The sequence below is a fragment of the Podarcis melisellensis genome (assembly GCF_964234715.1).
Source record: "Podarcis melisellensis genome assembly, chromosome: 3".
NCBI lineage: Eukaryota > Metazoa > Chordata > Lepidosauria > Squamata > Lacertidae > Podarcis > Podarcis melisellensis.
In genome coordinates, this window is record NC_138530.1 from 53,556,431 (window position 1) to 53,581,344 (window position 24,914).

The 24,914-nt window shown below is 43.0% G+C and overlaps 1 protein-coding gene across 3 annotated transcripts in view; it reads right to left on the reverse strand.

The window, feature by feature from the left end:
• SYNJ2 (synaptojanin 2) overlaps window positions 1-17,858 on the reverse strand; it is a 52,552-nt gene extending 34,694 nt beyond the window's left edge. For 2 of the 3 annotated variants that reach the window (XM_081906780.1, XM_081906779.1), the window contains exons 1-4: window positions 16,769-17,858; window positions 12,149-12,235; window positions 4,992-5,262; window positions 1,251-1,476 (exon numbers count right to left, since the gene is read on the reverse strand). In XM_081906780.1, the coding sequence (XP_081762906.1) occupies window positions 1,251-1,476; window positions 4,992-5,262; window positions 12,149-12,235; window positions 16,769-16,889 (705 nt within the window). In that variant the 5' untranslated portion in view covers window positions 16,890-17,858. Of the gene's footprint in view, window positions 1-1,250; window positions 1,477-4,991; window positions 5,263-12,148; window positions 12,236-15,280; window positions 15,299-16,768 lie in introns of those variants that run through there. The other variant, XM_081906781.1, reaches the window with a different exon arrangement.
• Between the last annotated feature and the right edge of the window lie 7,056 nt (window positions 17,859-24,914).

The window sequence follows — 24,914 nt, forward strand, 5'->3', positions numbered from 1 at the left end:
GATGCAATGAAAATCTCTAGTTAGTCTAAACAGGAAGTGTCTGTTTCTAATCCTCTCCTCATGGCCACGCCAGAGGAGGGAAGAAGAGAAGAGGTTTGCTACTGCTCATGCATATACTGTTAAAACATGGTTTAGTATTATGATGTGCAAAATAGGCCTCTCAGTTACACTGCGAAAACAAGGCCCCAACAGCAAAATATTTCGAATCATTAGCTTAATGAGACAGATTATAATGATGGTGGTGCTGATGATAATTCCTTCTTTAGCTGTAAGAGGAAATAATGCTGCCAAAGAATTAGATATATGTATAGAAGGCAGGGCCATCAATACTTCTTAGCCAGAATGCTAACCCACAATGCTCAGGGGTGTGACTAAAGATAGGCTTATACTTTTGCCCTCTTGCAATGTGCTGTCACTGAAGAATGCAGGGATCCAGTCACAGGAAAAAGGGTTAGTTGAACCACCTGCCTGGTAGTTACGGTATCATGGTGACAAACATTACACTCTTGATGACAGGAATTCATGATTTACTTTTGTTTTAAAGCAGAAGAAAGGATAACGGAGAAGAGATTGACACAAAAGCAATATATGATCTTTTCAAAATCAAACCCTGCACCATAATTAAAAAATAAATTGCCTTTTACGATACCATAGGAAAATGGTTAAAATATGTCATAAAATACACTTTACATTTTCGAGTGGGTTGGTGTTAGTGTCCTTGTGAACACAAATAAACTCACATTTCCCTTTACCTGTGCATGAGATGTTTGGTATGGACTATTAAAGCTTCAGGAAAGAATCTCTGATTAGAACCTAGTCCAGTCCACAATCCTTATGGGGAAAGTGTGTGATAAGGAACAAGAAGAATTTATTTTGCTTCTATTCTTCCCCACTCAGGGATTTTTTTAAAATGTACTGAAAAATCACACTCCCACCCCCCAACCGCAGAATACACAAGCTCTCAACTGTAAATCAAATGTGGGGGGGGGGATGCAAACTCCAAGCCAAACGAATTGAAGAGGAGGGAATGGAGTGGGTGTATTCTTCTGTAGACATGTGTAATGAACAAAAAGGAAAAAAGCAGAGTTAATGAATATACCGTGGGCGGTTAGACGCTACTTCTGAAAAGCGCTTGCTAGCTTCTCTCATGTCACTTGTCACTGTGAAAGATGTCATCCTGATCCCTCAACTGCCACCCCACTTTGTGTAAATGCAATCAATTATTTAGAGACATGGGATCCAGCCCTTACCTGCTCCGTCTCAGCAAAGTTAGAAACATGGCCATCATCATTGACTCCTCGTATGTGAAACCGGGCACCAGCTCTCTCGCAGCTGATCCGGGAGATGAGACAGGCCTTTGCCTTCTTGTGAGAAGCGTACAGAGTGCGAATGTCCACCACACCACAGATCACTTTTAACAGCCAATCAGAGCAATTCACCTGGTAGTGTTTAAAGGGGACATGCAGTAGCTGGTTCCTGCAAGATTCAATAATAATCACTCACTAGGTGCACTATATATTATTAACAAAGCTAACTTTAAAGTATTATCCCTTGGTAAGGTTTTATAATTTATTTGAGTTCAAGCTACAAGGCACTGGAAGGATTCCAGTCTTGCTTGTTTCTTACCAGAATGCCAATATTACAGTGAAGATAAACCTTGGGAAATATTCTGTTAAGGTAGCAACTCACAGAACCACAGACATTTTAATAGGAGAATTTCACAGTTCAGGCTGTGACCTGAAAAACTGCAGCGCAGGTTCAATAGTTTTTAGTTATGAAATCCTTGCTTGCAATCAAATCTGAAAAAAATAAATGTAGTGCAACTTTACCACATTGTGTGGTAAAGTTACATAACTTGTGACCAACCAAGCTGAATTCAGCCCATCAGATATTTTGGCCTTGAAAGATCCTGTTTTTACTGTTGTAATCAGGCAGAATCTCCCCATGCCCTGGGCTTACAATTACTATATTAATATATGTAATCTTCCAGGATCATAAATATTAAAAAACTTTGGGCTGTATTCAGTTGTGGTTTTGCCTTAATGGATGCACCCAATTTTTGCCAACCTCTCTAACACACTTAAATTTCCCTAAAAGCTGCTCCTTGGGATCATGTAATCCGCGAGAACAGAATGGGACACAGCAGTAGGGAAGGCAGTGAAAATTGGGTGCTTGCCTTGCCAGGAACAGAAGTACATTTTGCTAAGACAAAACTACCATTAGATACCACTCAAAAAGTCTACAGCTATTGTTGGATTTCCCAGCAATACTGAAAGGAAATATAACCAGTAAAGGCAATGTAGTCACTTCTGCATCTGACTATGTTTAATATTCCATACTGTTTGTCTGGCAATATGAATATATATATTTGGATAGAAGCTACTTACTACTCAGTCAGACTAATTCATTAAATACAATTTCCTTTGAATGAAGTCAGCAGTTTTCTGTGAAAGTATATTCTGTACTGATATCACTCTTGCAAGCCATTTGCATCCCAAAATGCCACCACATGATGCAGATAGTGGGCACAATCCAGGTAAAAGTAGCATGCTTTTAAAAAGTCCCACTGATTTCAGTTAAGTATATAACTTAAATCTCTCCCATTTAAACCAGCGGGACTTTTGGCCAAATTGTGTCAAATGCATTTAGGAGAACTGAGTCAAGAAAAATTACACAAAATCTGTTTTGAATATATTTAGGTCTATTAATCAACATGCCAAAATTGATTAGATGAGCCCTGATGGAACAGACTGGACTTCCCCACCCTTGTACCCTCCAGGTGTTTTGGACTCAACTCAGCACCAGCCAGCATGTCCAAAAGCATGGGATGATGGGAGTTGCAGTCTGAAACATTTAGAGAGCACCAGATTGGGAAACGCTGGGTCAGACCAAATAGTCATCTTGCCCAGGATCCTGCTTCCCACAGCAGTCCTGCTGGGTCTCAGAGAAGCCCAGAAGTGGGTCATGGAAACACCAGCATCGGTACACCTCTGAACCCAGCTGCTGGGGATCACAAATGGGAGAGTGCTCTTGGGTTCATGGTTTCATTGCAGGCTTCCCATTGGCATTTGGTTGTCCAATGTGAGAATGTGATGCTGGATGTGATAGCTCTTTGGTCTGATGCAGCAGAGCTGTCCTGATGCTCTTATTGGCATAATGGAACCCTGAAGGCCACATGGCGAGTGCCATATACAGCAGTAATTATGATGGTGCATTCAGCTGTCATGACTAGTACCCAGGAGAATGTTCACTCGATCTGTTGCCCACCTTCGCTTTGTGACTATGTGTCAAGCAAAACTCGTCAAGAAAAATAATAGCTAAGTATCCCGAAAGCCTTTAACAAGTTCAGAACTGCAGTATCATCTACAGTACAAGTACAACAACAACAAAACTTTGGCCAAGATAGCTTGGTGCCAGGGCATTAAAAACTTAGTTAGATAAATAATTCATGCAGGCTTACATTGACATAGGCCTGCCCCATCATCCCAATTCAATTATTTTTCACTGGGCTTTGTATTTACCTTCAATGGGCTGCAAGAGGAGCGTCATGCACAGAAGCAGATGCTAACTTTCATTTTGCTTGGTATCATTACCACTGCATACATTATGCAGAAGTTGCCGTTTATTATTTAAAATGTTGAAAATAAAATGTATTGATCTTCTCTATTTAACAAAAAAAAATTAAATTTGCACACTGTACAAGTTGCAGGTACTCGGGATTTGCTTAAAGTGAGGTGCAAACACTCAGAAATGGTTGCTTCACAAATATTTAGGCATCCAGGATTGGTTCACATACACAGCAGGGCCCAAGGGCAAATCTCAGGCTCACAAACTCTGATTCACATGAAAGATTCCATTCACCAAGGGGAGGGGAAGCATGTGGGCCTGCAATTCACTATTGTGCCCTGCCGCTTACAGAGCCAATGTGGTGTAGTGATTAACGTGTTGGACTAGGACCTGGGAGAACAGGTTTCAAATCCCCACTCGGCCATGAAGTTCACTTGGTGGCCTTGGGCCAGTCATTGCCTCTTGGTCTAACTTTCCTCATAGGGTTGTAATGGGGATTAAATGATGAGGGGGAAGAAACATCTACAACACCTTGAGTTAAATGGAGAAAAAAGTGGGATGTAAATGCAATAATAAATTTAACAACCCAGCACACCTGAGCTATGTGTGAACCAGCTCTTAAAGCCTTTTATACATTGGCAATCCAATCCAATATACCGTATTTTGCGCCCTATAGGACACACTTTTTTTCCTCCAAAAATGAAGGGGAAATGTGTGTGCGTCCTATGGGGCGAATGCAGGCTTTCGGTGCGCATCGACCCCTCTCGCTCTCCAGGCTTTGCGGACCTCTCCGCAAGCAGCAGGAGCGCTCCCGCTGCTTGCGGAGAGTTGCCTGCATGCCGAAGCCTGCGCGCGCTGAGTTCAGTGCATCCAGGCTTTGCGGACCTCTCCGCAAGCAGCAGGAGCGCTCCCGCTGCTTGCGGAGAGTTGCCTGCATGCCGAAGCCTGCGCGCGCTGAGTTCAGTGCATCCAGGCTTCGCGGACCTCTCAGCAAGCAGCGCGAGCCAGAGCTGGGCTCCCACGGCTTGCAGAGAGCTGCCTGTTTGGGGGCTGGGGTCGGCGGAAGCTCGGGCCTCCCCTGCCCCAGCCCCGCGCCTGGTGGGGAAATAATTTTTTTCCTTTATTTCCCCCCCAAAAAACTAGGTGCGCCTTATGGGACGGTGCGTCCTATAGGGCGAAAAATACGGTAAGTTTCGCTAAGTTTAGTGGGAATTATTCCCATATATATTTTATTTAGAAATATGATATTTTTCCTTCCACAAAAGGACACTCTCTACCTATAATAGCAATGCATTTATTGCTATGCTTTAGAAGATCCCAAAAAGATTCCAGTCCTTCATGAAGCAGAAATCAACATGGATTTGAAGTCTAGGACATATTAGCTAAGGACTGACCAAATATAGGATGTAACATATTGCACTTACCAGAAGAATGAGTTTGCAGTTCCATAGTTGTTATCACCCTGTTTTTGGGCTCGGACAGTGATATCAAAATTTGACCCTGCATTTGGCCAAGAAAAATAAAACACCCCAGAATTAAGAATTTTCTTCAAGGCAGAAACACGATCTTCCTCCTTAGTTTCTTCCTGGAGAGGACAGAATTCTGTTGTCGTGATTCTGTAAACTTCAGCATCAAGTATTTTCCCCACTGATGCACAGCCTGTCACAAGGACCAGAAAATGAAGGGTGGTGTTGCCTAGAAAATGACAGGCACATTAGAATTACATGGGAATACAAATTCTTATTCCATTCTAGACATTTTCTGTAAAGGCAGCCTGTCAATACAGTGGTACCTCGGGTTACAGACGCTTCAGGTTACAGACTCTGCTAACCTATAAATAGTACCTCGGGTTAAGAACTTTGCTTCAGGATGAGAACAGAAATCATGCGGCAGCGGTGTGGCAGCAGCGGGAGGCCGCATTAGCTAAAGTTGTACCTCAGGTTAAGAACAGTTTCAGGTTAAGAACGGACCTCCAGAACAAATTAAGTTCTTAACCCGAGGTACCACTGTATCTCATAAATATGTTTTGTTTGGTTGTTGTTTTTTTGTTTCAGAAGGTGACAATGTCAAGTTGATACCAGATTAAATTCATTGGTCTGGGACTAATTGTAGGTATGGCAGAAACCTATGTTGGCATGATTAAATGTGTAAATTTGTGAAAGGAAAACATTTCTCACATAGAACATACAAGTATGATCAGAAATATTGCATTAACTGCCAACTCAGCCATCCTCATTGCTGTACAAGGAGAAAATCTAGTCTAAGGGCATGATCTCATCAGCTGTTTCTCCCCCCCCCCCAAGCTGGGGAACATCTGGGGCAGGAAAGGAGTATTTTGTGAAAAAGGTACTTATTCCCTCCACAGCATCCATCATAATATCTGAAAATATATGGCAGGAGAAACATTGCTCTTAACAAGTTCGCCACCTGGAATGACAAGCAAGAGCACTTATTTGTGACTGAATCCACTCTCAGGAGACATCCACGACTGCTGTTTCAAGCAGCAAGCTCATAAAAGTCAATCTGTGAGCTCCTCTATTAGGTACTTAAGCTTTGGTTCAAGTCAGTTCTACTCCTAACAATGAGTCTGTGGGTCAGTCAATCACAATGCTATGTCCAAAATACAATTTCATAGCTAAATAAAATGTTTTATAAAAAAAATAACAAGCAAAAAACTAACCAACATAGCTGGTCTAAGAGGCATGACAACATTCAGATATTTTGCCACTTGCTTGATAATAAATGTGAAAGGCCTCTCAAGGGAAATGCTCATAAAGGATGCTAAGGGTCAATCAGAAAAATGTCTTGTAATGGGATGCATTATTTAAGACATATAGAAAACACAGGTAGTCCAGATGTTGATAGACTCCCAACTCTAATCAGCTCCAGCCAGCACAGACAATGGGCAGGAATTATGGAAGCTGTAGTCTAACACTAACTGCTGGTTATCTTGGAGTAAAAGAAGAATGCCTACTCTTCTTTTGATGAGGCACTAAATAGAAAATAAGAGGTCTGTTGTCATTCAGCCATAGCTTCAAAAGCAAAAAAAAAAAAAAAGGAGCTTCCACAAGAAAGGTTGGAAATGCAAATTTAAGTCCAGCAAGTAAACCCACAGTTTATTCCCCACTGGATAGCTCATTTTGAATATTTATGCCATGATTCCAGCTGTGCTTAGCACCTTCCAATTTGCATTGCCGACTGTTTCAATAACCAAGAAAAGTTTCCTGTATTTTTTTAAAAAATCCAAACCAAACTGAACTGTTGTTTATGCTCATTATATAAATTTCTGCTTAAGAGTATTTGAAGTTAGAGTAACATTTTAAAACTATATTGCGACAAAGGCAGAGAAAACATATGTATTACAGCAATAAGGAAGGAGCAGCCCCCGGGACAGGGATGGAAAACCTTCATCAGCCCAAGGGCCACATTCTCTCATGGGCAACCTTCCAGGGGCTGCATGCCAGTGGGCCAAATGTGGCCTGTGAGGGATTCAAATTTAGCTGTTTTTCTCAAACCACACCCACCTACCCCATCCTTGAAGTCATATGTAACATCAGCTGTAATATGTAATATGTAACACACAGCTGCCAATGCACAACAGGAACTTTAAAGTATGCTCCCGATTGTGAATCATCACGATCATAATCTCCAAAGCAACTTTAGTTGCCCTGGAGAGTTTTCAACATAGGGATACTCAAGAAGGTCACAGAGGAATATGTGCCGAATAGGCCCCACTTAAGCAGACCTGTACATAAGGGGGAGAAGAACAAAGCGCATGCTCTTCAACAGGATGAGTGAACTAGTTTTATATATTATTTTCATCCTGGCTGTAGCTAACTTCCTTGAACAATTTTTCAGGGTACGAGGTTACCTCATGGGGAGGTATAATGAAAAATAAAGGTAATAACCTTCTCCCTCATCACAAAGTTCTGCATTATTCTTGAGACCCCTGGTACGACACACAGCCCAAAGGATTGTTGTTGTTGTTTAGTCGTGTCCGACTCTTCGTGACCCCATGGACTAGAGCACGCCAGGCACTCCTGTCTTCCACTGTCTCCAGCAGTTTGGTCAGACTCATGTTTGTAGCTTCGAGAACACTGTCCAACCATCTCGTCCTCTGTCGTCCCCTTCTCCTTGTGCCCTCAATCTTTCCCAACATCAGGGTCTTTTCCAGGGAGTCTTCTCTTCTCATGAGGTGGCCAAAGTATTGGAGCCCAAAGGATTAGTTAACCCTGTCTTCCCAAAGCCCTTCATCACCATGGAAACCTTAGGCGCAAGGACCCTCTGAATGTTCTCCTATATATTGAGAATATGCTGGCCTCAGAACCCTCTTCAGGCTCTAAACCAAATAGCAGTAAGCCTCATGGGCCCTGAATAATGGTCTGCAGCATGAAACGTCTGGACTGGCCATGCTTGGTATGAATGCTGAGAGCCTAGTGTTTTGCCACATGCAATATAGGAAGCTGCCTTGCACTAATTCAGACAACCTTGCTCATTAACACGTGGGGTGGTCAGAAGATTGATTTAAATCTGCTGGTAGATCTCATGATGTTATTATCAGTCAATCTGTTTGCATGCCACCTTTCCAAAGTTAAAAGAAAATGTTCAAGGCGGCTTACAACAGTTTATTTTATCATAAAACTTGTTATTCTTTATCAAACAATCCCAAAAGAGAGTACAATGCAGGCAAAATACAATAAAATAATACAATCAGTCAATAAGCAACATAGCAGTAAACAAAAAACCCCAGCACTCCCACTGCGTGCTGCTGTTTGGCTTCTCCTGAACCGCCCCCCAGTCATTTTTTGGGGTGGAGGGGCACAGGGAGCACACAGGGAGAAGCGCCATTGCACAAGTGGAAATCTTTGCAGAGGGTTTCCATTGATGGGGTGTGTTAAGTGAATGCTGCTCACATAATCTGTGTTTCTATGCAATTTGACCATGAATCTTACAAATCTACACACTAATAATGCTCTTCGGATACCACCTTCTTGTTATTTATGCAATTATTTATGCAATTTCTATCCCACCCTTCCTCCCAAATGAGCCCAGGGCAACAAACATCAAGAAGTTAAAATAACACAGTTTAAAATGAAATAAAAACATATCTGCAACATTTAAAAACAATTTTAAAACCACCTAAAAAACTTCCCAACTAATTAAAAAAAATCATCTAATGCATTTCAAAACATTTGGACCATCTTACATTTAATGCTGTACATGTTTCCTACACTGTCGTGCTATGTGCCAATATAAATTCAGACTAGAATTCATTAAGGAGATTGAACTAATGAATACAAAACACCCCCCCCCCCCGAGGCCCAGCCCAGAACATACTTGGCTCTTCATTCTGCTCTAGCCCATCCCAAAGGCAAATAATGGGAACTAGTGAGTTGTTCCTGCTGATCAGACCCAGTACGAGTTCTGGCTTTTGAGAAACATTACCCAGGCAATCAGCTAGGCAAAACCCACCAGCCTTATAGTGCAAGTGCCTTGCATGGGAAATTGGTTGGGTTTGTAGCCTATCAATTTTGACAGCCTAACCCAGACAAAGAACTAAGACAAAGTATTGACACACAAGTTCTGCAGTATGACAAAAAGGAAGAATTTCCTACTAAAACCCCAGAAAGTCTTTAGTGCCAAAAAGTGAGACTGAAAAACCAGTGTGATTAGCTATTCTGCTTACTGTCTGAATAGCTAGTCAGAACAGTCATGCTTCCTTTTTTGTCTGTTTTATAAGCCAGCTAAGCCAAATGTTTGGATTTAAACCAGTCTTGTCTCCCCATGGTGACTAATTCATATTTCAGAAGATTTATGGAGTTTTCTGCCCAGTAGCTGGTTCAGGCTATTGCTGCCATCGCTATAAACTTTCTTTATCATCAGGCATTCTGGAAAAATCTTTCATGCTCTTACTGACTTACTACCCTCCTTAGGGAGCCTACTTGTTTCAAGGGCCGAATGACCACACTGTCTCTCCCTTCCAGCCAGCCAAACACTTCTTGCGGCAAGAAGCGAAGTGTCTAGGCAGACTCTTTTAAATTCATATTCTGTAAATGAAACTGGCACCATGTACATGTCAGGAAATCCACAAATTGGTGGGCGGGATGGTTTGAACAGTATCTGAACAAATTCTATGGAGTCACAAAAACCTTTTCTATCATGGGTTGATTTCAGAAGTAACTAATGCATTGTCAAAGTACTAGGGCAACTATGGAAATTTCAAGGGTTATGACGGGCCATGGCTGAGCCTCTGGTCTGTGGCATAACCTCTTTCATGCTCTCACAGGTAAAGGTAAAGGTACCCCTGCCCGTACGGGCCAGTCGTGTCCGACTCTAGGGTTGTGCGCCCATCTCACTTAAGAGGCCGGGGGCCAGCGCTGTCCGGAGACACTTCCGGGTCACGTGGCCAGCATGACGAAGCTGCTCTGGAGAGCCAGCACCAGTGCAGCACATGGAAACGCCGTTTACCTTCCCGCTATAAAGCGGTACCTATTTATCTACTTGCACTTAAGGGTGCTTTTGAACTGCTAGGTAGGCAGGAGCTGGGACCGAAAGACGGGAGCTCCCCCGCCACGGGGATTCGAACCGCCGACCATGCGATCAGCAAGCCCTAGGCGCTGAGGTTTTACCCACAGCGCCACCCGCGTCCCCTCATGCTCTCACAACCCTTAATTAAATATGAACAGAATTCTTGGATGATTATTATTTTTAGTTTTGCATAGCCACATCCCCTGACATTCCTTGTTACTAGACATTGGAAAGTTGACTTCTTGCTCATTTGATCTTGCACTCAGCTGCCCACACTCCATCATACCACCCCTCACAAATTGTTTAAATACTTCCGATGCTTTTATGTGCATAAAAGCATATGCCAGCCAACTAAGAGGCAAAGCTATAGTCCATTTATTTCATTTACATTTTGCAGTTTTGGATACCACATTCACTCTAGCCCTAGCAGGTTCTCCAGAGATATGCTTGTGCCTTTAAAATACCCAAAGCACCAAGATGCAAAGCAGCAACTACCACGCCATTCCCCTCCCTGGCTCCATTTGTCTTGTCACAGGGCTACACCATTGCCTTCAGTCAGCAGGAAAAGGGGTTGGAGAAAAGGTTGGGAGGGGCAGTGACTATATGCTCTCTCAATGCCCCCAAGCTGTTAAAGGGATAGTCAGCATCTCCTAGTGCAGACCTGTCTATCCTTGCCCACATTAGATAGCTGTAACATGAAATCCAAGGAGGGAGCCATGCTCATTGTGATGAAAATGCTAGGTTCAGGAAACCCAAATTAGAAGGTCACCAGAACAGAGAAAATTGTCAATTGCAGGGCTGTAGTCTTAGTTAACCACGAACTACTGCTGTTAATAAAGCTAGTCATTCAAAATAAAAAGAAAGGGGAAAGTGCTATTCAGTAGAGCTGTTGATTCTTGGCCTGAAAAGGCTGACTTCCTTAGAATTGTTGTGTTTTTATGGGCAGGAGCTCTGTGCTTTTAACAGATATGTGCAAGCCAAAAAGGGAACAAGTGCAGCTTTCCCTAACACTGTATCTCCACGCCAGAAAAAATGGGGTCACTTGCTGCATTTCTGCCTGAGCCTCAATGCATAATAAAAGCAGCAGCCCAAAAATCTGTCTTTTATAGTTACTTGTAAGGGAGCGGCTCATAGGGTATCATTTTTCTGTGGCTGCAGCAATGCAATTTGAGATCTTTCACCTATTGAGCATTATTTCCCCAACAGATTAAAAAAAAACAACACAAAGGCAGGACAGGAGATGGAGGATAGGAGAAGGCAAACCTATTCATGATCCTAAGCATTTACTGATAGGTAAGTAAATGGGACGCGGGTGGTGCTGTGGGTAAAACCTCAGCGGCTAGGACTTGCTGATCGTCAGGTTGGCGGTTCGAATCCCCGCGGCGGGGTGCGCTCCCGCTGCTGGGTCCCAGCGCCTGCCAACCTAGCAGTTCAAAAGCACGTCAAAGTGCAAGTAGATAAAAGGGGACCGCTTACTAGCGGGAAGGTAAACAGCGTTTCTGTGTGATGCGCTGGCTCGCCAGATACAACTTGTCACGCTGGCCACGTGACCCGGAAGTGTCTTCGGACAGCACTGGCCCCCGGCCTCTTAAGCGAGATGGGCATGCAACCCCAGAGTCGGACACGGCTGGCCCGTACGGGCAGGGGTACCGGTACCTTTACCTTTAAGTCAATTAAAACTTAGTACCCACCCACTGATGCTGTAATCTTAAACATATTTACTAAGGAAGAAGCTCTTGTGTAGGATTGCATTTTATGGGACAGCTACCCAAGGCCAACAAGGAGCACAACAAATTTGGTAAAAAGAAACAGAAGCTGTTTTCAAGTTAAAACCAGAAGCTATTATTAGTAAATGCAAAGTTTTTTTTTTAAAAAAGAGAAACCCTGCAATAAGCCATTGTTTAATAATTGTCCTTAAATCCAATGATTACCACAACTCATTTTAAAGAATTAGTCCTTGAAGGTTAACCAAAGAATAGTTTCACTTCATTGTGTCGGACTGAAGGGCACATTGTTCAACTTATTATTCTAAAAATGACATTAAGGTACTTACCAGATCTTAACTGGAGTTCTCCTAAGCACCCATAAGCATCCATGAGCTTCTCATATTGCCCTTTAATTTCTTCCTTTTCTTCAGGCGCTAAGGGAATTGCACAATAAAAGACAACAATTCTTATTTATTTGTAATCCTTTGATAATACAGCAAGCCAACAGAAACTGGCGAGATTTACTTTTCTTTAAGCCTATGGTTTGTGCTAAAGTACAATAACTCATGATAAAATTAAGTCTCCTAGATGCCACAATACTTTTACAGCCCAAGTCTACTCATGGTTACTCAGAGGTAAGTTGCAACAAAATCAGTGAGACTTGCTCCATAGCAAATATGCACAGGATCAGGCCATTTGGCTTCTTTCACAACCTCTTACACTGCACTGAGTAGGAGAAGTTGGGGTGTGATATATATGCTCTGCAAGGGCTAGAAAGAGATGTCTCCCTAAGAAGACTTATCTTATGTGTTGAGCAACTTGACTACAAACTTACATACAGTGCTAATAATACATTTCAGAGATTAACAATTTTGCATCAACCTTCTAACCTGGCCCAATAAACATGTGTGCAGTGGAATGTGTCCCTACATCTTGGATATGTTCTTCCATACAGTACTATCAATATATTTTAGTCATTATCCAATACACTTTAAGGTAGGTTTAATTGCAGATAATTCTCTATGCATGCAACTGGGAATCCTGCTGTGATTCTAGAGCTTTCTCATTTGTAGGAGAGAAAGAAATAACAGGGCCATTCCCTGTGCAAATCTTCACATCTTTATCTACCAATGAAAGTACAATGGTGTCACTGGATCAGGAGATGCTTAAGTAGACAAAGGAATTACTGTAGTAATAGACTACAGTAAAACTGTAAAAATAAAGTAATGACATTTAAAGACGTAGGCAAGTGTTGAAGAATGCAAGCAATGTTTGGACTTTGTCATAATCATGCCTCCTAAGAGAAAAGAGGGTTGAAACCAAAGAGTTCATTCCCTTCTTTCAATCAGCAAGTAGAAATAAGCTTTAAACAGCATGTTGGTTATTGTTCACTGTTTATGATATTTTGGAATGACAAATATGAGGATGATATCCATCCATATAATGTTTTTTTCTTCATTGTAACCCTATAGATCATGTAAGGTTATGCATGTAGAGATACTGTATTGTTCAGAATACACACACTTTGGTTATTACAGAAAACAAAGCCTTTATACCAAGGTTGGTCCCTAATTAGTAACATATGCTTAATGTTCTGGAAGCAACAACAGAAACCCACAACATTCAGATATCATTGAGCCTTTAGAAGATTGCAAAGCAACTACACTTTAAACGTAGCAAACGTTTAAAAAATAATAATACTTGGGTTTGTAAAATAATATTATTGCAGTTAAGATGAATGAGGCTGATACTGATGGGTATGCAATGTAATGCAGGGCACTATTCAAGTTTTCTCAATCTTAGGCTGGCTTCTCTAAGGAGCAGGCTGTGGCCACAATCATTCACAATCCTGCCCCTGGGTGGGTATGTATTATGTCAGGAGGTTAAAAATTCTAGAAGACCTGTTCCCCTCCACTAGCAGTTATGCTAACAGAACCATTGGCAAAACCCTTCATTTTTCATAGGTACTTTGCATTGCATTTTATTTTCTTCTTAATAGTCTATAATACCATGTCATATAATATAGATCTTATACAAGTTTACATGGGAGAAGTCCAACTGAACTCAGCAGGGCTTACGTACATCATTTTATTTGTATGCCACCTTCCCATAGAAGGTCGGCGGTTCGATCCCTGCGACGGGGTGAGCTCCTGATGCTCGGTCCCTGCTCCTGCCAACCTAGCAGTTCGAAAGCACGTCAAAGTGCAAGTAGATCAATAGGTACCACTCCAGCGGGAAGATAAACGGCGTTTCCGTACGCTGCTCTGGTTCGCCAGAAGCGGCATAGTCCTGCTGACCACATGACCCGGAAGCTGTATGCCGGCTCCCTCGGCCAGTATAGCAAGATGAGCTCCGCAACCCCAGAGTCGGTCATGACTGGACCTAATGGTCAGGGGTCCCTTTACCTTTACCCTTTCCCATAGATAAAACCATGCTCAAGGTGGCTTACAATATGAGAAAAAAATACATAATTACAAATACAGTGGAACCTCGGTTTTCGAGCACCTCGGAAGCCGAACGTTTAGATTTTCTAATGCCCAAAACCCGGAAATAATTGCTTTTATTTTCAAATGCACCTCGGAAGTTGAACGGCTTCCGAAGTGCATTTCTCAATTTAATTTTGCACCTCGGTTGTTGAGTGTTTTGGAAGTCGAACGGTCTTCCGGAACAGGTTACATTCGACATCTGAGGTTCCACTGTATAACAAAAATAGTCATAAACAATAAATAACACACATCAAAAAGTACCCAACCAAACTGAACAATTTCCACATTAAAACATAACCAGATCTAATAAAAAAGGTACAAAAATAAATATTGATAACAGCAACAACCCCACCCGCAACAAAAAAAAACCCTAAGCAATGCACCAACCTGTTCAACAGCTTTTGCAGCTGGAGTCTGTCAGGACCCTGCCCACCCAAGGCAGGTGGAAAAGGGCCTGCAAGGCAAGGAGCAGTTCTCCCAAGACTCACAGCCAAGGTGGCTTACATCTCATCAGACATGCACAGAATTTTACTGTTAGAGCTGAGTACAGTAATCCTAATGAGGGGCCAGGAAGGCAAGTAGCAAGCAGATCCTCCAGTACATCTGAGTCCTGTCAGCTCCTACCAACCAAAGAGGAGGGTAAGAGCAACTATTTTAGTTGCTCGTTCTAAGAATCAGGCCCCTGCAGATCCAGCACCCTTCTCCAAAATGTTTACTTTCATGTCTTTCCACTGATGACTCAATGTGATAACATATCACCTGCTTCAGCAGAGCTAGGGCTTCCCCCTGCCACTGGAGCTCTTCTTGGCTGACAGAGACCAATGGGGAGGTGATTGTGCACCATCCTAACACTTACACACCAGCCACCAGCATTGTATGGTTAGGATTGCTCTACAAATTCCCCTCCCCTATTCTCAAAGTGCGCAAGTCCTGCAGTATGCAAGTTTTTTGTAACTAACATTACCCTGAGACAGACATTTTCTAGATACGTACGTATGGCCCACTGAACTCCAATGGCCCAGGACAGATAATATCAATGATACATAGTAGATGGGATTGCATCCCTTCAAGAAGTCACAAGTGAAGCAGAACAGATTCATGGAAGAATAGAAAAGGGACGGAGAGAGTATCTTAAAATACTAATCCAATATTAATCTTTAAAGTACACATAATTTGTTTTCTTGATAAAATAAATAGGCCATCAAGCTCACATTTGTGTGACATGTTGACCATTTCATTTTTCACTTATAAATGCTTTGCAAATATCTCAATCAGGTTTTCTTTACTGCAGTCCACTAGCCACATACGATTTCCCAAAACTGACTCAATAGACCTCCCTGTTTTTGTTCCGGGCCCAGAACTGTAAAACTGAAGGGTAGAGTTGTCAAGCTCCTGGCTGCAGATAGACAACACGGGACTTTAGTTAGGCCAAGCATTTCCAACTATGGTCCATGGACACCAGTGGCCCGGCAGCTGAATTCAGGTGGTCCACGGCATGTCTGTAGATTTGTGGTGGGGGGCAGGAGTCAGCACATCCATCACATTAAATATATTGAGTCTTGATTGCATTCTAATTGCTTCTTTTATTTCATATCTCGTATTTTACTGCTTTACAATTTGACAGTTATGAAATATACCGTAACAACTTAAAATATAGAAGAAATAAAAAAGCGATAAAATACAATTAAAAAATCATGCAGCATCTGCTACAAGTGGGCAAAAAAACCATGAAGTGCTCTGCAAAGACCCTCAGCAATTTTCCATGCGGGGAAAAAGTTTGGGAACCACTGAGTTAGGCCATTACTTCTGTAGCCTTTTAGCAGGGAATTCAACTGGATGGTGATAAGGGGTGGAGTCATTGCAGTTTGGAAAAAGAGGCTGCATTTCCCTCTCCTTTTTGAAAGTTGGCTACAGCCATAGAACACAGCTGAAAGTCTGAAGACAAAACACAGTCCTCCCTCTTACAATATCCAATTCACATCTCTGTCTCCTCCTGTACCAGCACCCAAAACACCACTTAAACACGGGTTGATTAATTTATGGAACCCATGGCAACAAGATGCAGTGATAGCCTTAGACCTAAATGGCTTCAAAAGGCTGTTTTTCCCCTTTATCCAAGGGATTTGCCATAGTAACCTGAACAGCTGCCTAGCAAGCCGTCCAGAGGTTTGGGCCTCCAACTCCCATCATTCCTGAGAGCACTGGGAACTCCAGCTGGGGCTGATGGAAGCTGGAGTCCAGAGACATCTGGAAGGTGCCAGGTTGCAGAGCCTCCAAGCTCAGGAGCAGTGTAGCTCTCGGAATGCCAGTTGCAGCCAGGGGGCAGGAGGCAAACGGCGAGGGAGGTTCCGCTGTCTTTATGGCTGGGTGTTGGACTGGCAGCGCCACCTCCAACCCGGTGGGTGGGGGGCTCCAAGAGTAGCAAGGCCGCCCACCCCTCACCCTCTCCCCGCCCCACCCACTTGGGCGCGAGGCACTTACTGAGGGTGGCCATCGTGCCGGCTTCCAGCAGCAGGCAGTCCTGGCGGCCGCGCGCCTCCAGCAGGGCGCTCGCCGTGGGTTCCTGCTTCCACAACACCCTCAGCCCTTTGCTCAGAGCCATGGCAGCCGCTTTCCATGGAGGGGGAAGGAGGGAGAGGAAGGGGAAAGTCAGTCACACCAGGGCAGCCGGGGGGGAAAGAAGGCCTCCTCCTCTGAAACAAGACACACACGCCCCAGAAAACAGTCACGAGAAACTGGGCGGCGTGAGGGAATTTTCTCCCCACAACTTCTCAGCTGCCAGAAGTTCGTTCCAAAGGAAAACGGAGCAATAGCTTCCCGGTGGTGGTGTGTGCTTTTAAATAATTAAGACAACTTTGAAAGGAGACGTTGAAAGAAGAGGAGACGGGTATCTCCAAACAAAATATTTAAAAATTAAAAAAATAAAAACACCACCCCCCCACGCCGCTGAGGTGTTCCCTCGACTGGAAAGTTGTCCGCCTCGTGGGAGGCTGGAAAGTACTTAGCTGCCTCCTTCGCGCGCCCCGAGCATCTTCTGAAGACAAGTCGCAGCTGAGGCTCCTCTTTGTGTAAGTCAAGCAAGTTTCTAGGCACAAGCCTCCGGCCGGCGGTGCAGGAAAGGAAGAGAGGTCAAAATGCTCTTTTTTCTGCAAAGAGAGAAGGGGGGGGGGCATTGGAAAAACGTCCCCCCCTTCGCGCAAATTGTTCTTGCCCAATTTCCGGACTTTCTGTTTCCTTGTTGGAAAATCCCTCCCTGTTTCCCGCTACCGCCCAGGGCGGCGGCGACGGCGTCGTCTTCTTTCTTCCACGCCGCTCTCTTTCTCTCTCTCCTCCCTTTTTTTTCTTTTTCTTTTTCCTGCGTAAACTTTCTGGACGAGTTCAAGTTCCTCGAGTCTCCGCCTCTTTCTCCTCCTCGAGGGACAGGTGAGAGGCGCTGTGTCCCCGCCCTGTTTCCCTTCCCAGAGAGCTGCAAGATTATCACACTGGCTCCCCCAAGAGGAGAGGCAACTGCGGTGCTCTTTTCTCTCCAAGCAGAGAGAGTCAGAGAGACAGGCAGATGCTGGCAAAGCGAGAGGCTGAAAGGGAGGGGACACAAGGCAGCTGGATTGGCCATCAGCCAGAATTTCTACAGTCCCCCCCCTGCATTCTTCCTCACTTCCTGCCCCAGTGAAATACTTTAGCTCTGCTCACCAGCTGTTCACTTTTTGTTGTGATGAACCAAGTGTTGAATTTCTTTCATGCATAGGGCTGGAGAGTATATGCATATAGGGCTGGATGCAGAAGTTCCCTACATGTTCAGTAGACACAGGAAAGACTCCCGCATGTACACTAGGATCGAAAGGTTCACACAGAAATCTAGTAATGGAGCCTGCTATTCCCAGTTTCAAATCTCAACCAAACAGAGAAATCAGAGCATTTGACCACCATGCCCTAACTTTGTGCTTCAGTAGGTGTTAGACGTTGGGGTAATTAGATGTGCTCCCTCTCTTGCACACTCTGTACTGAACTCATGAAAGAGGTATTAATTTCCACATTTTATTAATTTTTGTTCACCAATATTTATACATATAGTGTTGCTGGGTTCAGAGTGTAGATTTGTACAGCTTTACAGTCAAACTGTATAATATAATTTCATTTGGGCTGTTCAAGTGGTGCTGTCTTGTCCATATCAGGTCCAGCCCATTTTCAATCCAACTCTTTTATTGGTAGAAGAAAATGGGGGGGGGTAGGGGGGGGAATGCCTTCAGTTGGGACCATTTCACACCATACTGTTACAGCTGCCATTTACCATCTGTTTGCTTGCTAATAGTAAGGGATGATGGGTTGTTAATCCCTCAGTGGGAGTTAACAAATTGAAGCTTTGATGGTTTATATGTAGTGTTGGATCATGGACAAGTGTTTTGTGGTGAGAGGGGGACAAAAGAAAGGAGATGGCAGCCTAAACTTGGAAATGGATAGCTGTGAGCTTAGCTCTGATCACACAGCAGTGAATGGAGCATTTTTCTAGAAAAAGAGGTGCCAGAGCTCACCATGAACTTCTCCCTTGTTCTCTTAGTATTATGGCCAACAATTACAGCCAGTTGCAACACACCAGCACCAGTATACAAGCTCCAAATAGGGACGCCACAACTCAGAATATAAGGCATGCAGGATAGGGCCAAAGTACTATGGCTTCGTGTTATGTGTACATTTGTCTTCTCAGAACTTTTGAAATGGCCTGTGCCTCATGACTCCACACATAAACATGCAACAGGAGTTCACACTCCATGGTAAAGGACAAAAGCAGCATGGCATGACTGTCAATTCCCTGTTGGCTGTGTGAGAAGAGAGATGTTCTGTGGAGTGTCCACAGAGTTCACTTCCCGTCCCTCTTTTTCTTTTTTGTTTACTTATTTCATAGTAACACAATAAGAGCCTGCTGGATCAAGCCTGTCTAGTCTAGCATCCTGTTCTCTCTGTGGCCACACACATGCCTGTGGGAAACGGGCAAGCAGGACCTGAGCACACAAGCACTCTCCCCTCCTGTGGCTTCCAGCAACTGGTATTCAGAAGCATCACTGTCTCCAACCTACAGATAGGTAGCCGTGTTGGTCTGCCATAGTCAAAACAAAAAAAATTCCTTCCAGTAGCACCTTAAAGACCAACTAAGTTAGTTCTTGGTATGAGCTTTCGTGTATCTGAAGAAGTGTGCATGCACACAAAAGCTCATACCAAGAACTAACTTAGTTGGTCTTTAAGGTGCTACTGGAAGGAATTTTTTTTTGTTTTGTCTCCAACCTGTCCTTATAACCCATTCTTCCTCCCCAAGGGGAGTCCAGGATGGCTCATAACAATAAAGTTACACAAAGCAATTCAAAACATTATAATATATTACAGACAGCAGTTAAAACCAGCCGTATTAAAAAAAAAATTATTGGCAAAATAATCTGGGTAAATAAGGAAGTCTTCACATGTTTCCTGAATGGGGACTGCCTGATTTCCCTTGGGCAGTGATGCTGACAATGGTCTGTCCCAGATCCCCATTCTTCATGTTATTGCTGGTAGTGGAACCAAAAGACAGGCTTCTCTCCCTGGTTGCAAATTTCAGCTTGGAAGGTAGTAGAGAAGGCAGCCAATCATCTTCCAGGCACTTGAGTCCCAAGCCATTAATGTTGCTGACTCTCCATAGCCAAGGTGACTTCCACCTGAAGGATTTGTACATTCAATGAGGTACCAGTTGTTGCCCTTGTGAGACTACACTTGTGGCCTCTTTACTTGTATGTTCCTTTACATTCTCTGGCAAAGTCCTCCTTTTCCTGGCATGATAGTTATTCCTCCCCCCTACCCCTTATGACTTGATCCCTCACATCAAAAAGCCTGTATGTTCCCTTGGCTAGCCTTGAGCCAAATAAACTTTGAAGCTTCCTGCGTATGCAGTTGGGTGGCTCCACTTCCTTTTCCTTCTCTAGGCACCCATTGTGTTCTTCAAAAACACCCAACCCTGCAACCCTATAGAGCTGTCCCTGCTACCCTGCCTATGTGTCCTAACTCCCAACCCTAGTGGGTCACTGGCAAAACATCTTCCAGAGATTAGCCAGTTAAGAAACGTTTGTGTCTGCTCTCTAAACAAAAGACCGGGGGGGGGGGGAGGAGAATCTTCTTTCTTGAGATGCCACAGGGTAGCATTCTATCCTGAATATCCCAGGGCTTTGGGTTTAGGACAATGTACCCACATAGCTGCAATGATTATGTTTAAAACCTGGCTGCAGTGGAAGGCAGGGTGGTGGTGCATAAACTCGACAGAATGTAGAAAGAAGTCTGTGTGTTGAGAAATTTTGGGGTGTGTGTGAGAAAGGGGATCTGTTTAGCTCATTTATCAAGAAGTTCTACCCTCCCTGCTTCTTTCACTCTAACTACATTGTAAACTATTTTCCCCCTAGCTGTAATATGTGGTTTGTGTTTGAATCACTTTCTGAACATTGGTCTTTTGCAAACTGTAATCTTTGCTTCATAATTATCGAATGTCGAAGAGACCACCCATTCTTGTATTTGGTTTATTTTTTACAAACTATTTTAAGTGTTTCTCACTGTCACACATGCAATGCCACACACTTTTCAGCAGGGGATATATATCTGAGGTGCCTGTTGTCTATCAAAGGCCAAGCTAAATGTGACCAGCTCTCAGATGTGGAAGGGAATGGCCAGCACTCATTGACAGAGCACATGCTTTGCACACGCAAGGTTCCAGGATCATTCTCCAGTTAAATAAGGTTGCCATATTTCAAAAAGTGAAAAATCTGGACACAAAAGTTGATGAGATTTTTTAAGTTTTGCAAAATCTATTTTAAGAAAAGTAAGTTTTGGAGCTATTTTTAAGAAAATTTGCCAGAATATAAACTTCCGAAATGGGTTGTCATACGTCTGAATTATCCTGGACATTAAATCGATTTCTGCCCAGGTGCTGTTACAAGTGGTTGAATCCCGGTTATGTCTGGTAAATTCCAGACATATGGCAACCCTAAGTTAAAGGATCTTGGGCAGCAAAACTACTGGGAAATATGTCTTTCTGAGATCTTAATAGTCACTGCCATGTGGGAGTCAATGCTAGGCTAGATGAAGGCAGCTTCATATTTATTTATGTATCCTGCCTTTCCTCTGGAGAATGACAAAGATAAAGATGTGCTGGGGCAGCAAGGTCATGAAAGGGCAGAACGACCTTATTTCAGTAGATACAGGAAGAAGGAAGTATGTCACCTGGGGTTAAAAAAGCAAGCTAAGTGGTGAGTCATCTAAGGCCTACAGTGACATATTTTCTAAGCACTTAGAAGGCAATGTTGCTCATATGTGCTCTGACCTAGATATCATCATTAATGCAGTTCCAGTTCCATTTGCTGCAACCTGAGGATGTAGCCAAGGTGCCTGGAGAGGTTTTTCCAGTAACATGTGCTCTCAACCATTGCTCAACTTGGTTACTGGAGCCAAAGTGAGCTCAATGGCTCTAGAAGGTTATAAATGCTGCACTGGCAGAGGAAATGGTTCTTGCCACTCTGAAGTAGATGGTTCTGAGACCACACCTGGGAGATTGTAACAATTATCAGCTACTTGCCAACACCCCCTTTTGGCAAGGTCCTTGAGAGGTGATGGTGATTTCACCAGGGTGCTATTGGATGAAACAGATTATCAAGGCCAATTAGAATATAGGTTTAGGTGGCAATTTGGCATTAAAACATGATTGGTCAACCTCATAGGAGCCAACTCAAAAGGGGCCAAGTCCTGCACTAGCAGGACTCCTGCTGTTTAGTTTATTCCAGCCCACAGTCATCTTCCAAGCCTAACCTAGGGTTGGAATAATTCTATTTGGTATTTGGAAGAAATGCAGGGCTCCCCCCTCCCCCCAAAGAGAAAAACTCTCTGCATCCTTTATATATTCTTAGATCTTACCTCTGTACTTTAAAAACGTAGAATCTCTTAGCAAAAACAGACTTGCCATGACAGATGCGAAACCTTTCCTATTAAAAGTCTGTTTTTAGCAGCAGCTGTTTAAAAGCTTGACTCCTTTCATCCCAAAACTATTTGCAGATGAGTAAATTTTAGCTAGACCATATTTATTTAGGCAGAGAGAGTGAACAGACAACCATATTTTTTGTAGTCTTATTTTGTTTTGACTCTCCAAAAGGAGCTGGTATAGTATAGTGGCTTAGAGGCTAAACTATGAATCAATAACTTCTTGGTTCAAAACGTCATCAGACGTTTTTTAACATGTCTATTGTGGTTTCTTAACATGTTTTATAAGTTCATCTGACTTTTGAAAAATGTGCTAAGCGCGTGTATTAAAGATAATAGAAGGAGAAGCAAAATCGCATCTGTAGAAGTACTGGGGGAAATTGTATCCGTCAAACAGGAGGTGGTGAGAATGAAGCTTTCTTGTTCAGTTAATGAATTGTTCCCATTAATAACAATTTATTTAAATCCCATTGAGTTGTATCCTCCTCTCAGCATGAACAAGCAATCAGCAGAGAAATCACCCACTGAGTTTCAATTAAACTCTATTAATGATAGCTATTAAAGTACCTCTAAAGTTAAAAAAAACCCAAAACCACCAAAACAACCCTATGAATAGAATCTTGCATTTTTAATGTTGACTCTGTTGATGTTATCTTTCCTATGATCATTGTGTGCATGCATTCAAATAAGAAAATTAGACACATCCAAACTAATACGTACTACTTTTGCATGAGTATATTGAAAAGAGAGGTATGCAGAAGATAAGTATAGCCCAATGTACCAAGTACATTAAGGATCAAGTTGATTACCGTTTAGAAAGTCCAGGTTCACTGTAGGGAAATGCACTGAGCAAGAGTTTTTGGTATATTAAGTATATATTTTATTTTATATTTGCCAAATTTGAGATGGGTCCTTTCATGCTCTTTATAACAAAGTTAAATGCTAGAGTCCTAAATCCACATAGTAACAAATGACACTTAAGGCTGCATCACAAATACCTGGCTGACAACTGCTCCTGCTCACAGTACAGTACATGACCCCTCTAAATTTGGAGCCATTGAGTTTAACAATGAGATGTTGACTCTATTAGCCTTCTGAGTTGTTGATATTTTGGCCAGGATCTAAAGAACAGTTAAACTAGCTTCTCCAAGTCTATTGGTATGAGCTTTCGTGTGCATGCATACTTCTTCAGATACATGCACACAAAAGCTCATACCAATAACAAACTTATTGGTCTCTAAGGTGCTACTGGAAGGAATTTTTAAATTTTGTTTTGACTACGGCAGACCAACACGGCTACCCACCTGTAACTAGCTTCTCCAAGGTGAGCCCAAGAGAGATATAGTTATTTCTATCAAATGGTTGCTCCCCACCCAAAACTTCTTGACAAACTGCAAATGGTTTGCAATATAGCAGAAAACCTATTCAAAGAAAAGTGAAACATTCTCTTGGGACAGCACACACTCAGTGCATGAGGCTACATTGCTCCATGGAATACAGACTGCATGTTGAAAATGCCTCCTATCATTGCAGAAGTCCTTTCACGGGGCGGGGGGGGGGGAATCACCCTCACATCTAGGGTAAAAACATTTAGAAAGATTGAGGATCCATTCAAGTAACAGTGCTTACATTTTTCTTTTTAAAAAAATAAAAATAAAAGATAAAATCATATATCTGTAGAGTTGGAAGGGACCACGTGGATCATCTAGCCCAACCCCCTGCCATGCAGGAATCTTTTTGCCCAACCTGCTGCTCAAACCCATGACCCTGAGATTAAGAGTCTCATACTCTACCAACTGAGCTATCCCAGTGGGTCTAAGCAGTGGGAGTAATTAAAAGGACTTTCAAGATGGTTGTTAATCAGGGCAGTGCCATTTCAAGATGGCCATATGTTTAATTTACTCTGATCTTCTTGCAGCCCAGGTCAAATCTCTCTTTTCAACAGATCCTGTTCTAGAAAGTGAAGCATAAGACGCATAACAACCATCATGGAAAAATAAGAAATCTCACTATATACATGGGCATGAATTGATGCTCAAAAAGATGAGTGCCCCATGGGACAAGGTGTGGGTAAATGCTTTCCTTTGGGAAATCACTCCCCCCCCACTTAAGTATTGGGAGCTTATCTATCTCCCTTATTTGTTTTTCACTTGAGAGCAGGATTCAAATTGACTTTTTGTTAAGCCACTTTTGCTGGATTGCAGAGAGTGTGCTAAGCAGGGCAGCAGCCAGCAATTATTATTTTACTAAGCTAGATGCTTGATGCAGCTGCCTCCCTACAGCGTCAACTGTTGAGGCAGCCACAAAGCAGTCCTGCTTTGAAAAGGGGAAATTGTTCTAGTTAAAGCAGGATTACCAGATGTTCCCGGGGACAGTCCCCAGATTTGCAAATCTGTCCCCGGGAAATGTGGTGGCAAGCAGCCTCAGCAGCCCGGAGCCAGCCTAGTAGCGCAGTTGGCTCTGGCTGCCTTCATGGGCTGCTTGCTGCCGTGGTGCCCGCCATTTTGTGCACAACACATCATATGGGGACTTTCGGGTTACATACGCTTCAGGTTACATACACTTCAGGTTACATACACTTCCGCTAACCCAGAAATAGTGCTTCAGGTTAAGAACTTTGCTTCAGGATGAGAACAGAAAGAAG